This window comes from Gobio gobio (assembly GCF_949357685.1).
Source record: "Gobio gobio genome assembly, chromosome: 17".
NCBI lineage: Eukaryota > Metazoa > Chordata > Actinopteri > Cypriniformes > Gobionidae > Gobio > Gobio gobio.
The window spans coordinates 46,865,780-46,880,413 of NC_137110.1; the positions used below are offsets into that span (position 1 = coordinate 46,865,780).

Genomic DNA, 14,634 nt, shown 5'->3' on the forward strand with positions numbered 1-14,634 from the left:
AAGGAAGGTATCTCAGGAGACAGGAAGTGAAGCTAACATTAGATTCGGACGTGCCTCGATGCCTTCCTACCTTGAAATGAGTCCTCCGAAGGCAGCATTTTCCAGGTTTCGGACACAGCCAGAGTTTTACTGACAGACTGGGAAGAGAGGAGCGGCAACAATTGAGAATATGAGAAAGCATGAAAACCTGTTCTAGTAGAGCTCCAAAACAAAAAAGGGCATAATATGGCCACTTTAAAAGTGATGTAATATTAAAATAGAAATGGTATATTTTTCTTGCTGCCGTCGTACAGCCTGGCCTTGAAACATCAGAGCAAAGAGAGATCACTCAGAGACTGTGATGTTCTCCATGGGGCTTCATGTTCAGACGTGTCCTTCTGTAATGCGAACATGAGATCATCCATCATGCCGCAGACACACAGCAGGACACTTCAAGGGTTTAGTGAGCGATGTTTTCAGCCCAACTGTACTAGAACCTTAAAACATTACCTCCTTTAGGGAGAATCCTCAACTGGAAAAGTGGCTCATTAAAATTTAAATGTTTTATTTTAAAAATGCAACGTTTTTTTTCCTTTAGCACCAGGTCGTTTCCGCTGAGAAGTGTTAGTCTTTAGGATGAGGCTCACAAGTAAGTTTAGCAGGAACTGGAAAGATGAAATCAGAGAGATTTTTAACCCTGCTAGTTCTAGCCTCAATGAAGTAGATTAAAGAATCAACAAAGAGAGAAGAAAAATAGAAGAAAAAAAACACAGCAATTACCACAAGCTAGAACTGTGTGTATGATGTCTTGCCTGAGATTGTCTTATCGTCACATTGACCCTGGAATCATTTTTGCATCTGTGGCATAATTAAGTCTGTGAGATGATTGATTGGATTAATTAGGAATGTAGTAAGACCGGCTGCAATTACACATACACACTCACACACTGGTTTCCATGTTTTATGGGGACTTTCCATAAACATAATGATTTTTATAGGCCTACTGTACAAACGGTATATTCGATCCCCTTACACTAACCCTACCCCTAAACCTACCCATCACACAAAACTACAGACATTTTTACATTTTCAAAAAACATTCCTTGGGGTGATTTATAAGCTGTTTTCCTCATGAGGACCAAAACATTTCCCCACAAAGACCAGGATTCCGGATATTGCCATCTTTGTGGGGACAAAGTTTTGGTTCAGTTTACCTGAACCACACACAATCACACATACAGTACACACTCACACACACACACGTCTGGTTCACTATCTTTATGGGGACTCTCCATTGACTTTAATGTTTTTTATACTGTACAAACTGTATATTCTTTCCCCTAACCCCTAAACCTACCCATCACACAAAACTTCAGGCATTTTTACATTTTCAAAAAACCTTATTCTGTATGATTTATAAGCTTGTTTTCTCATGGGGACCTCAATTTAGGGCAGTGTAATACCAGTGTAATACCCATGTCATTATACAAATTTGTGTCCTCATAAATCACAAAAACAAACACACACACACACACACACACACACAGAGATATCACAAAAAGTAAATTGTAAGATGGCAAGCTGTCATTTCTGTCTGTGCAAGTTATATTTGTTGTGTTAGTTGTGTTTGTGTGCTGTCGTGGCCTGATATGTTTCCCTTATCATTGCATACTTTTGTGCTTTGCTCTCATTTTGTAAAAATATATATTTTTTAAATTGATTTAAAAGTCTATAACCTAGAAATGCACTTAATCTAACATCTAAAGTAATTGTTTTTTTCAAGTCAAAAATATTGTAGAAAGATTTTGAAGACAAATATATATTTGTCTATACACATATCGGTCAGTAGTTTGGGGTCGGAAAGATTTTTAAATGCTTTCTCTCCAAGGCAGCATTAATTTGATCAAAAATCAAGTTAAAAACTTGTCTGGCTATCACCAGACCAAGCTCAGTTTAAGATTGAACATTGGTCTGGGGAGTCTGCTCTGTATTTTCTACTGCACAAGAGGCGTGATAAACAAGCATAATTCAAATGACTCTTTATGCAATTGGATAGTCCTTCAACCAATCAGACCACAAGAGGCGTGATCAACGGGAAATGACCCATCGCTTCTCTATCGTGTCAAACCCGCCAATAGCGCGTCAGGTGGATAAGCCAGTCTGTGATTGGTTCCCGCAAAAGTGTGACAGAAGCAGTAGAAATGAATGTACAGGTTTCCAGACTGAGTTGCAGGGCGAAATCAAATCGCCGGCAGATTCTAGTTAAAAACAGTAATATTGTGAAATATTATTACAATTTAAAATAGCCGCAGACGGACGGAACGGAATTAAAAAAAAAAGATAATTAAGATAATTTCTCACAATTGCGTGATACAAAGTCTGAATTGCAAGAAAAAAGTCAGAATTTCAAGATATAAACTTGCTAGTAACGTTTTAATTTTTTATTCAGTGGCGGATACAAGTTTCCATAGTTTTCTATGTTGAATAAATATAAAATGTAATTTATTCCTGTGATCAAAGCTGAATTATTATCAGCATCATTACTCCAGTCTTCAGTGTCACATGATCCTTCAGAAATCACTCTAATATGATTTAGTGCTCAAAAAACATTTATGATGTTGCTTGATATTTTGTGGAAACCGTGATACATTTTTAAGGATTCTTGGATAAATAGAAAGATCAAAAGAACAAGCATTTATAACGTTATAAATGTCTTTACTGTCACAACAACTCAATTTTATGCAACTGCTAAAAAATAATTATAATAATACAAAAATCGTACTGACCCCAAACTTTTGAACAGTGTTGTATATATTTAAACTAACACTGAAGAGTTGTTCACAGAAACACAGCAAATGTGAAAGTATGCCGTCTGTCCCCATTTAATTTGACATGTTTTTTCCCCACTTTTCACTCGTGTAGTAGATTTCTCAGCTGTTGTTGTGTAGCACAGCGGTGCGCTGCAAGTGAGAGTGTGTGATTTTCATGTATATTAATAGTGTTTTGTACTAATCCCATGAATATGGATGGTGTCGGTGTTCTGCAGGGAGAGAGTAATCTTCAGCACGCAGGCATCTACATATTACTCAGACGCAACGTTTTAGGTCATGAAACTTCGCCCTGCGAAACTTTAAAGGCATTGTGATGTTGCATTAAATATGCATGAAGGTGAGCTCATAGAGTAACAGGTAAAGACTGATGACAGAGATTCTGTTCCTCTTACACATCCATAAAACATCCACCCGTCCCATGACAGCACCACTGCTGTTTTCAGAACAGTTCATTCCTTTCTAAACGAGAGATCAGTCTCATGAATATAATACTGATCTGTATTTGTTTTGCATATATGCTAATGACTCATGTGTGTTTTGTTTCAACAGAACATTTCACCTGCTGGTTTCGGCGCTCAGAATTAGGATGACCTACAAATGTAAGTACGTTTTTAATAACTCATCGTTTCATACCAAAATATTACCATCTGATACGTCGCCATTGTTATGAGTGAACTGGAAGGGTCTTTAGATAAAAAGTTTTGCTTGTCCTTTGCCGTTGTGTCCTCAGCCGGTGTCATACGCTCCATAGCACACCGTTTGCATTAAACTTGTAAATTTTGACTTTAAAATTCAGATTCTCGTTATTAATCTCCACAGCGAGCACATTATGCAAACACGGCCTCTTTGAAAGAGCTCATTATTATCTCAATGAAATAATTGCTTTGACCTTGTATCATATTACATCGTTAAGCACTTGAGAAATAAATGAGCTTTTTGCTCAGTAAGATTTGTTATTTTTTGTGATTCTGGTTTGTAAAAGGTAACCTTTTTAATGTGTTGGGCAGTAGGTCATATGAATAAATACTGTGTTTTTGAATACTGTAAAAACGGTTGCTTAATTGACCGTAGGATCGTGTAGTGTAGTAGAAGTATATTATGCTGAACTACTTTAAATGATGTGTAGTTTGTTGGAAACACACACACACATGCAGAGATATGCCTCATGCTCACATGCTGTAATTAAAGATGCCATGCTGATTTTGACATTTTGTTCCAACATTAAAAGAGAAAAAAGTGGGGACCAAAGAATTTACGGAAGCCTGTCAACGGGCTGAGGAATACAGAAAGGAAAAGGAGCCTGTCTTATTAGGAGACCAGCACACCTTTTCTAGTCCACATGCGGGAAATGCTTCACTTGAAGTAGATAATGAGCTAATAACACATCTGACCGTCTCTGACACCGTCTTCTTAGCAGGCGCGATGCGATTAGTGATAAAATCTCTCCGTGTTAATGAGTTTTTGTCTTAACAAAGTGGTTATTGGTCACTCTGTTTCTAATTTCAGTGGCGGCGCTCTGGCCACCCAATTACTTCAGCTCGTGTTATTCTCACTTGTACATGTAAATGTAGATGTATATGAAACATCAAATATGTTCTGATTGGCTGTGAAGAGAGCATATCTATCTATCTATCTATCTATCTATCTATCTATCTATCTATCTATCTATCTATCTATCTATCTATCTATCTATCTATCTATCTATCTATCTATCTATCTATCTATCTATCTATCTATCTATCTATCTATCTATCTATCTATCTATCTATCTATCTATCTATCTATCTATCCTTTTTGCTGCTAAAACAGCCCTGACCAGTTGAGTCATGGACTCCTCTAGACCCCTGAAGGTGTGCTGTGGTATCTGGCACCAAGATGTTAGCAGCAGATCCTTTAAGTCCTGTAAGTTGCGAGTTGTGCCCTCCATGGATCGGACTTATTTGTTCAGCACATCCCACAGATGATTGATTGGAAATTAGAGGCCAAGTCAACACCTCAAACTCGTTGTTGTGCTCCTCAAACCATTCCTGAACCATGTTTGCTTTGTGGCGGCGCATAATCTGCTGAAAGAGCCACAGCCACCAGGGAATACCGTTTCCATGAAAGGGTGTACATGGTCTGCAACAATGCTTAGGTACATCAACATCCACATTGCCCAAAGCATCACTGCCTCCGCCGGCTTGCCTTCTTCTCATAGTGCATCCTGGTGCCATGTGTTCTCAAGCGACGCACACGCACCATAACTCTGTCGCCGGTTCACCACTGTTCCTTCCTTGGAGCACTTTTGATAGAGACTGACCGCTGCAGACCGGGAACACCCCACAAGAGCTGCAGTTTTGGAGATGCTCTGACCCAGTCGTCTTGCCATCACAATTTGGCCCTTGTTAAACTCGCTCAAATCCTTCCGCTTGCCCATTTTTCCTGCTTCTAACACATCAACTTTGAGGACAAAATGTTCACTTGCTGCCTAATATATCCCACCCACTAACAGGTGCCGTGATGAAGAGATAATTAGTGTCATAATGTTATGCCTGATCGGTCTATCTATCTATCTATCTATCTATCTATCTATCTATCTATCTATCTATCTATCTATCTATCTATCTATCTATCTATCTATCTATCTATCTATATGTCTGTCTGTCTGTCTATGTGTCAAATGTTTTAAATGATGATGCATGTTTTTATTTTCTGGGTAGGTGGAGTCTGGGGGGAAAGAGAGTGATAGAAAGTGAGAAAGAGGTGTGAGAGAGATTGTGTGTGTGGGGTGGTGAGGGGAACAGATGGTTTCCTCAGTCTGACTGAGATGTTTCTCTGGCAAATTGATGCTTTGAGATGATGATGATGGTGTGTGTGTGTGTGTGTGTGTGTGTGTGTGTGTGTGTGTGTGTGTGTGTGTGTGTGTGTGTGTGTGTGTGTGTGTGTGTGTGTGTGTGTGTGTGTGTGTGTGTGTGTGTGTGTGTGTGTGTGTGTGTGTGTGTGTGTGTGTGTGTGTGTGTGTGTGTGTGTGTGTGTGTGTGTGTGTGTGTGTGTGTGTGTGTGTGTGTGTGTGTGTGTGTGTGTGTGTGTGTGTGTGTGTGTGTGTGTGTGTGTGTGTGTGTGTGTGTGTGTTCAGGGTCATTTTCACAACCTGTGATCAGGATCTGTAGAAGAATGGCTTTTTGTTGAACACCAGATGATTGAACATATTGAGACTTCAAACATGATGAAGAAAAGTGTCCTGCAGTGCACACTTACAGGCATTTGATTGAGTATTTTATTATATAATGAAATTAACATTGGAATATGACTTAAGTGTCCAAACACTTTCACACTGGGTAGACTGGATCAATGTATTTGTATTTAGATGTGGAAACAGATGCTTATTACTGCATATCTGACTTTATTTTACTTCATCTCCAGAGTCTTCCTCGAGGAGAGTTTTGGTTTGATTTCAGGTGGTCCAGCACCATGTTCTGCCTCTTGGCACCCCCTGCTGTCAGAATGAGTGAGCAGCCTGTTTTTCATACCCCTTGATGGACAGAGACCTGCTGTTACATATTTAATAAAAGTGTGTGTGTGTGTGTGTGTGTGTGTGTGTGTGTGTGTGTGTGTGTGTGTGTGTGTGTGTGTGTGTGTGTGTGTGTGTGTGTGTGTGTGTGTGTGTGTGTGTGTGTGTGTGTGTGTGTGTGTGTGTGTGTGTGTGTGTGTGTGTGTGTGTGTGTGTGTGTGTGTGTGTGTGTGTGTGTGTGTGTGTGTGTGTGTGTGTGTGTGTGTGTGTGTGTGTGTGTGTGTGTGTGTGTGTGTGTGTGTGTGTGTGTGTGTGTGTGTGTGTGTGTGTGTGTGTGTGTGGTATCAGAGCCCACCTGTGCTAAACACACCTCACACTCCACAGCAGATGGTGATGCTTGACCAACAAGTCTGAAAAATATGGCCTGTACACTAGAGTTAAACATTCACACTAACAATCTGTGCAGGCTGTGTTTTAATTCTCCAATGAACAGAGGTGTGTGTTTGACGGCAGCATCAGACTTATTCATGTTTATTAGAGTCTGAGCAGATCCTCAGGCTAAAGAAAATACAACACAACAGAACAACACACAAGGCATGAACAACACAACATCAGACAAATTAATCATGCGAGATATACCCTACGAGAATTGGACTGAGATAGTTATGACAAAAAATATCAAAATACATTTTGTTTAGAAGGTATATTTTTAGGGAAGGCTCATAACTGTTAGATTGTGTCTGGGGAAAATAGAAATTTGAGGACATGTTGTTCTTGTTCTGATTCTAGGTGGCGCTGTATCTAAACAAAACATCTAAACTGTTAATCTGTGTTGATATTGACCTCTAAATCACCAGAATCAGCAGCAATTTTGGTCATTTTCTCCACTTTTCTACCTGGAGCCTGATAATTGATGCATGTGGCTATATTAGAATAATAACTAATATCTGCATTGTTAAAGTCACCATGAAATAAAAATTGACCATTCTTATTTTTTATGGAATATTGCAGCATTTATGTTTGTTTGATGTTTGTTTGATATCTTTATTTCGAACATGAGAGAAGAAAAAATTAAATACAATAATGTTCAAACATTTTAAAAGAAATTTTTTAAAAAGAAAGCAGCAAAGTATCTGACTTTCCTGTATAAACATGCTGCTATCTCATGTGCAAAAAGGACTTGATTTATCATAAAGGATTTATCCGTACACATCATTGTTGTTTTAAATTCATGTGCCTCATAATCTTGAATCAGAATAACTTCCCCTCCTCTTGCAGCATCTCTTCTCTTCTCTGATGACGAGGGCGGGGCAACCTGTCACTCACATGAGATCCACCAATAGCAAACCACAACCATCCAATCAATACCTCACAGACAAAATCAAGCCCCGCCCTACATTTATTCTTGTTCCAGAAGCGTTTCACTCGGATATACGTCACCAGTGTTGGGGAAAGTTACTTTGAAAAGTAATGCATTACAATATTGCATTACTCCCTTAAAAAGTAACAAATTGAGTTAGTTACTTTTTAAGAAAAGTAATACATTACGTTACTTTTACATTACTTCTGCATCAGGGGCGTAGCCAGAACGTTTTTTCAGGGGTGGCCAGGTAAGACCGAGTGATTTTATTGGGGTGGCCAAATTCTTTTTACTACTGACTGTGACTTGCTGTACCAAAGCAAATTCTATAGAAATTATAGATCACAAACAAACAAAAATAATTTAAAATTGTCAATTTATTTACAATGTCATACAAAATAAGGAAAATATGTATTCTGATGGGAAAAAAGGGGAAAAAAGACAAAAAGCTTAAATTATTTCACACATGAACAAAGTGTAGACAGTCTTTCCCTGCTTTGTCTGTATTCTCAAACGTGTTATGCTTATTGTCCTTTGCTAACCAACAATTTGCCCTAAGAAAACAGATAGACTATCAAGTAACATTACAAAAATAGAAAAGTTACAAAATTGAAACAACATAGAAGTTTGTAAAAAAAAAAAGAAAAGAAACTATAGCCTTGCAATGGCCAATCAGAGGTGTTGAAGTTAGAATCCGCTCACCGCTGGAGTGTTTGTCCAGTGCCGAGTTCTGCACATGCGCTAATACTCTCTAAGTGTAGACATATTTCAGCTTCACTGATTAATATAACAGAACTTTGTGAGATCATGTTCATTGAATGAGTGACAGCTTTTACTGATTATAAAGGGAGCGCTCTTTGCATGCTGTCTAGGCGATAAAAAGATTATTAACAGGCCTATGACATATTCAGAATTTGAATAATACTTTTGTTTTCTATTCTTGACAATATTTTTGTATTGAAATCAGGCTAATATAAACGTCAGGAGAACATGAGTCCTGGGTGCATTTCAATATCCATAAATCTCTGGATATTTGGTAAGTTGTAACGAACACAATATCAACTCCAAACCTTTAGGTTAAACTGATAATTTTTTTTTTTTTTACTTGTGTAAAATCCAATCATGCAGCAGCTCTTCTGCAACTCAGTCCCGGCTAAGGGGGCGTGTTCCGGCTGTAAAAGTGTCGGCGATGCATACATTTGTTTCTGCTAAGGAAACATTCGCATTACCTCATACCTCAACTTTAACAAACTTTCCCAAAAAGGCAGGAAAACTTAGGTAAATAACATTGTCTTTCCTAACCTGATCATCATCGTATATCCTCTTGCGTTGCTCACTCGTGCTGAACTTGAAATATTACCGCTCACTTCTACTGGAGGTCTATGCACAAACCACAGAGCCAAACCGCTTCACCAGAAACCCCGCCCTGCAGCTCATTTCATTCGTTAAGGTTACAGTGACGGGTAGGTTTAGGGATCAGTGTTTGGTCAGTACTGTGATTGAAATGACCAATACAATCATAAATCATCGAGCTGTTAATAGCGCAGACTGTTTGTGTCAGAGCGGTGAAGTAAAAGTCACCTCTTTGTCATTGTGAAAAGTGCTTTTCAGCTTGCACATCAGGGGTGGCCAGAGGGGTGGCCAAGCTTCAAACAGGGGTGGCACTGGCCACCCATGGCCACCCTTTAGCTACGCCCCTGTTCTGCATTACTTTTTCTCACCTGGGCTGGGCTTGTTTTTGTATTTTTATAACAAAAAAGTTATATTTTTGAGCAAAGGTATTTTTCATACCAAAATTGAAATAATAAGCCCCAGGCTGAGGTAAAAATGCAAATTCACGCATGAACAGTAGAGGGCGCAGCTCTGCTGTGCTGCCATTCTGGATAATGGAAAAATAGGATGCAAGAGAAAAAATGTTTACCAATAAAAACTAAAAAACGAGTCATTTTTGCTCATGGTTTAACTGAATCATCAAAGGTCAGCAGCAAGACATTGGTCAATTAAGGTAGATTAAATGCATAAAAATATGTTTTATTTAACATTTAATTATTTTGCATAGTACTCTGATTTTGCATTTGACTGATTTTATTAATTTTGAGGAGTACCGAATCTTTATTGAGCAAGGGAGATGAATAAATGCTCACATTTAGTCTAGAACTACAATAACCATCATGTTTACACACAAAGCCTCTGCACTTACTCTCGATTTTTCTCAACATGGGGACAGGAGAGCTGTCAGTCAAATAAATGTGAAAAAGTAACTCAGATATGTTGGATACTCAGATAACTCAGTAATGCGTTACTTTACTAGTTACTTGAAACAGTAATCTGGTTACATAACTCAAGTTACTTGTAATGCGTAACGCCCAACACTGTACGTCACATTAGAAAAGAAAAAACTAGTGCAATTTCAGTTTCATGGTGACTTTAAGTACATTTATATATTTTTTACATGTTTAACAAGATTAAGAACATGTTTTTGCAGTGTAAGTGTGTGCGTTTTGCAGGAAACAGCATGTTAAGCTCTTTTATCTTTGTCGTCTTCCGAGATTTAATGACCTTTTCTCTGCTGTTCCATCACCTGTCTTCATCTGTGGCTCCTGTGGTTGTTTTGCTCTCATTTCAGCTGAAATCTCACAGGAAACATGTTGCTTTGTGTGTGTGTCCCGCTGATGGGCGGCTCTGCTTCAACTGTCACGTCTGTCCACTTAACTCTTTGTTTTTCTGTGTCTCTCACTCGTGTCTCCTGCCGTCTGTGCCGTTTGCCGTCTCTGGCTGCTCTTTCACATCTAGATACTGAGGCAGGATTTTGATTCCTGTAAAGCTTAAAGCTCGTTTCCTGAAGGCAGGTTTTGCAGGAGTGATGCCGCGGCGCAGACGGTCTGGGCAATCAAGCGCTCCAATCCGATTTACCTCCATGAAGCCCGTCTGTGAGCCCAATCCTGGCATGTGATGAGAGAGATGGGTTTTGGAAAGATTTTGTCACATGATATAGCACCATCATTTTGATTGTCAAAAGGAAGAATAAAACTGTACAGGAAGGAGTGACTAAATGAAGTGTGTGTGTGTGTGTGTGTGTGTGTGTGTGTGTGTGTGTGTGTGTGTGTGTGTGTGTGTGTGTGTGTGTGTGTGTGTGTGTGTGTGTGTGTGTGTGTGTGTGTGTGTGTGTGTGTGTGTGTGTGTGTGTGTGTGTGTGTGTGTGTGTGTGTGTGTGTGTGTGTGTGTGTGTGTGTGTTCGGATTAGGCACTTAATTGTAATGGGTAAGGTTAGGGTAAGGAGCAAGAGTTGGGCAGTTGTAGTCTTGTGTAGCCAGACCTTCAGACTGACAGCAGAAGGTACGTAGATGTCCCTATAATAATAGACCAGAATCTAAAACTCTTGGACGTATTTTAAAGAGTCTATCTATGCCGCAAACGTTACATACTTTACATACTTTTGAAAATCAAGCCTTTAGTAGATCCTGTTAAGCGCTCATTGTCACAGTTGTAAACACAACGCCTTCTTCTTCCATGAGGGGGTTTAGCGTCATGGCATCTTTGTTTCCAAGCGAACTGTTTAAGAACACGTCACACATCTCCCGGACATCCTGTAGAATTCACCCAATCAGATGACGACTACGAAAATCGTCCAGATAAGTGTGCCATATGCAATAGACGTTCAGCCAGCGGTCAAGGGTGTGACGTCATAGGCTGAGACTAGGGCAGTTGTGGCCTAATGGTTAGAGAGTTAGACTGGTAACCTTACTGGCACCAATCGCTCCCCAGGAGCAAAAATGGCTGCCCACTGCTACTGGTGTGTGTGTCCACCGTTCGCAGTGTGTGTGTGTTCACTACTCACTGCTCCTTATGTGTGTGCACCGACTTGGATTGGTTAAATGCAGAGGACAAATTCTTCACTTCTACCACTTTTTTGACACCCTTCCGTTGAGTTAACTAGCACAATAGTTGGAGCTATAGACTTATTGCAGAACATTGATTGGTTTACAGAAAATCATCACTTGCGCATGCTTTCTCGGCTGTGTTTTTCCTTGCCGCCTGCAGCCTTGGCTCAAACAAAGTGACAAACAGCCACATGCCAATAAGCAAGAACAAGAATGTATGTCGTCCATTGTTGTTTACTGTGTCGCTTCCTTCTTCGCTACACCACGCCTATCATAAGGGTACAGTTGGCAGTGGATATGCAAACCGGATCAGGGTTTAGCGTCCCGAATCGTACTGTACTGTACTGTACTGAACTGTACCACTCGGTGGAAGCGAGCAATAATTGCATTGTGGCCAAGTACAATGCATGTTTTACTTGTTGAGCAGATTATTGGTTTCTTTCATAAATGCAGTCACATGACAGAAGACATGCCAGTCTATCACAAAAGACAAGTAATGTTTGCAAAGCATCACTATTAGTAATGCTCATAAATGATAAACATTCAGCAACCACAAACTCTTTCAAATAAATGGGTCTAAACTGGAAAAAAACACATTTGGTGTAGGATTTACTTTGAAATAATTTTCACACAAAGTACATTTTACAAATAATTTTATTAAAAAAGCATATTTTTTACAGTGTATATTTGAATACTTTCTCTTGTCTGCTTTTCTCCAGGGTTTCTGTTTCTTCCCGGTGGGCTCATGCTCCTCATCTAGGGTGGGGGGGCATCGCCCCATTCTGCCATGAAAGGCTACACTCCCCAGCGTACCCGTCACCTGTCCAACTGCGAGCCGCCCCGTTCTCCCAGTCACCTGGACCCTCTGTACCCCCCGTCTGCATCCTCCACCCTGTCTCGCACCCCGTTCCACGTACCATCAGCCATGGACCACTACGGAACCTTGGACCCGCACCACTTCTCCCCGTCTTCTGGCCCGGGAGGTCTTCCGCCCGACTGCCTGATGCCCCTCAACAACCAGCTGTCCTCCAGCAGCACCTTCCCCCGGATCCACTACAACTCGCACTTTGATCAGGGGGATTTCGGCCACTCGGCAGCCGACAGTATCGGGGGAATCAGCACAGGGACGCTGGGGACATCTATGTCCATGGGAATGGGTCTCGGAGTGGGACGGACCGCCATGATCACCAGCGGATCCGCAACTATATCAGGTAAGAAACTTGACTGTCAAAATTGTCTTCTATGAGCTTTTCATTAAGACTTTTCACAACATACATGGTTACACTGATTACAATTAAAGTGAATAAGATCCAGAGTTCTTCCTGATTATCGACTCTCTTGCTCTTGGCATTTAGGGGCAGGAAAGATGAACCGGTTGCCACCCAACCTCCTGGACCAGTTCGAGAAACAGCTGCCAGGGCAACAGGACGGCTTTAGCACGTTACAGTTCCAGCGCAGCACCGCCGTGGCAACGACGAAACAGCAACAACAGCAGCGCACGGACAGTCCGGGAAAAATACGCTATTTAGTTCACTCCGTCCAGAAACTTTTTGCTAAATCTCAGTCGCTGGAAAACTCCGCCATCAAGAGTAACATGAACGGTCGCAACAGCAGATCATCGGGCAGCGATGACAAACATCATCGGAGTAAAAGTAAAGACCGGGCGAAGAGCGAAGGAACGGCCAAACGGAGGCCACGATCAAATATGTCCGGATACTGGAGTTCCGATGACTTGGACAGTGATATAAGCAACTATAGAAACCCCGTGGCCATGATGACTTTGGGCCGGCAAGGGGTGGGATCCGGACCTGGGCCGGATGGCCAGGTGGCGTCCAGGTACTTCATGCAGGGCTACAGCACCATCAGCGAGCACACGCTGAAATCTTCAAAGAGTAACAGTGACCTGAAGCACCAGGGGCTCCCGGCGCTCCCGGGACCTGGTGGTGGTGGTAGCGGTGGAGTCGGAGGAGGGAGAGGGCCGATTTTTGATGGCAACTTTAGTAAAGCGGGACCCTGGTCCACGCTTACGTTAGGACCCACCAGGCAAATGTGCCAGAAGGGCTCGGCCACGCTGGATCGCACCCTGCTGAAGTCAAAGTCCGTCCAGCAGGATCTGGGCTGCCACTTACTGCAGGTGCGAGGGAGGGTGAGTGCATGAACTTAACACAGTTATTGTGTTGCTGTGGTGGTAGCAAACCTCAGTAGACAAGGGGGTGATAGAGTGTCATTAGATCAGGTGTGTTAAACCCAAAGTATGCTGCAGTTTTAACGCAAATGCTTAAATGCCCTGATATGCTCATGGCAAAGTTTGTTTGCTTAAGGGTAACCAGAAGATATACCTTTGCAATGGTGCACTGTTAGTGAACATCCCAATGCTGGAAGTAGCATTAAGATGTATGTGCAAATATGTGTTGCACGCTTTCCTCTCAATAACTAAAAGACAAAAAAAAAACTACAGTGGTGAGAAAACAGCAGTGAAGAAAGCATCTGATCTTAGCAATGTGGATATGTTTGCACAAGCTCTGCAGATCAGCACTCCAGTCACGTCATGTTTATTTACGTATATACCAATAGCTTTAAAGTATTCAGCTTTACTGTATTAAACATGAAAAAAACAGTGTCAGTGTTGCTTTCAGTTGGAAGCACAACTTCAGTTTCTACTATAAAGCAGCTCTCCAGTGCGTTCATGTTTTTACTCGTGGATGTCCAACTTCAACGGACTGAACAGAAGAAAAGAGAAGATTTCCACATCAAAGAAAGTGGAGCTTGAGAGCCTACGTGTTATGTCATCACTTGGGACAAATGGTAGTTCAAACATGTTTACCAGCCAGAGCGAACTGGGCTGTGTTTCTCAAAAGCATCGTGAACTAAGGCTCAGTTTACAACTGGTATTAAGATGCGTTTTGGTTGATCGGATCACAAATACAGGAGAATACAGGGTCTAAAACGTTTTGAGCTTGTCCACTTTCGACCACTTCCAGAGGTAGTTGAAAACGGATTCGACCGGATTGTTTTCGTAGTGTAAACGCTCATGTGGTCAAATGTGTTCGAACAGCCACAAAAGGCGCCTACTCTCCACCTAATAACCCAATG

At 41.1% G+C, this 14,634-nt stretch overlaps 1 protein-coding gene across 1 annotated transcript in view; it reads left to right on the plus strand.

Moving 5' to 3' along the window:
• Positions 1–12,328: 12,328 nt before the first annotated feature.
• The window catches only part of dlgap4b (discs, large homolog-associated protein 4b), a gene marked incomplete at its 5' end in the record, with an annotated part of 49,865 nt that continues 47,559 nt past the window's right edge, over positions 12,329–14,634 (plus strand). Inside the window, 2 exons of the mRNA XM_079841140.1 lie at positions 12,329–12,752; positions 12,897–13,687. Coding sequence (XP_079697266.1) covers positions 12,329–12,752; positions 12,897–13,687 — 1,215 coding nt within the window. The remainder of the gene's footprint in view (positions 12,753–12,896; positions 13,688–14,634) is intronic.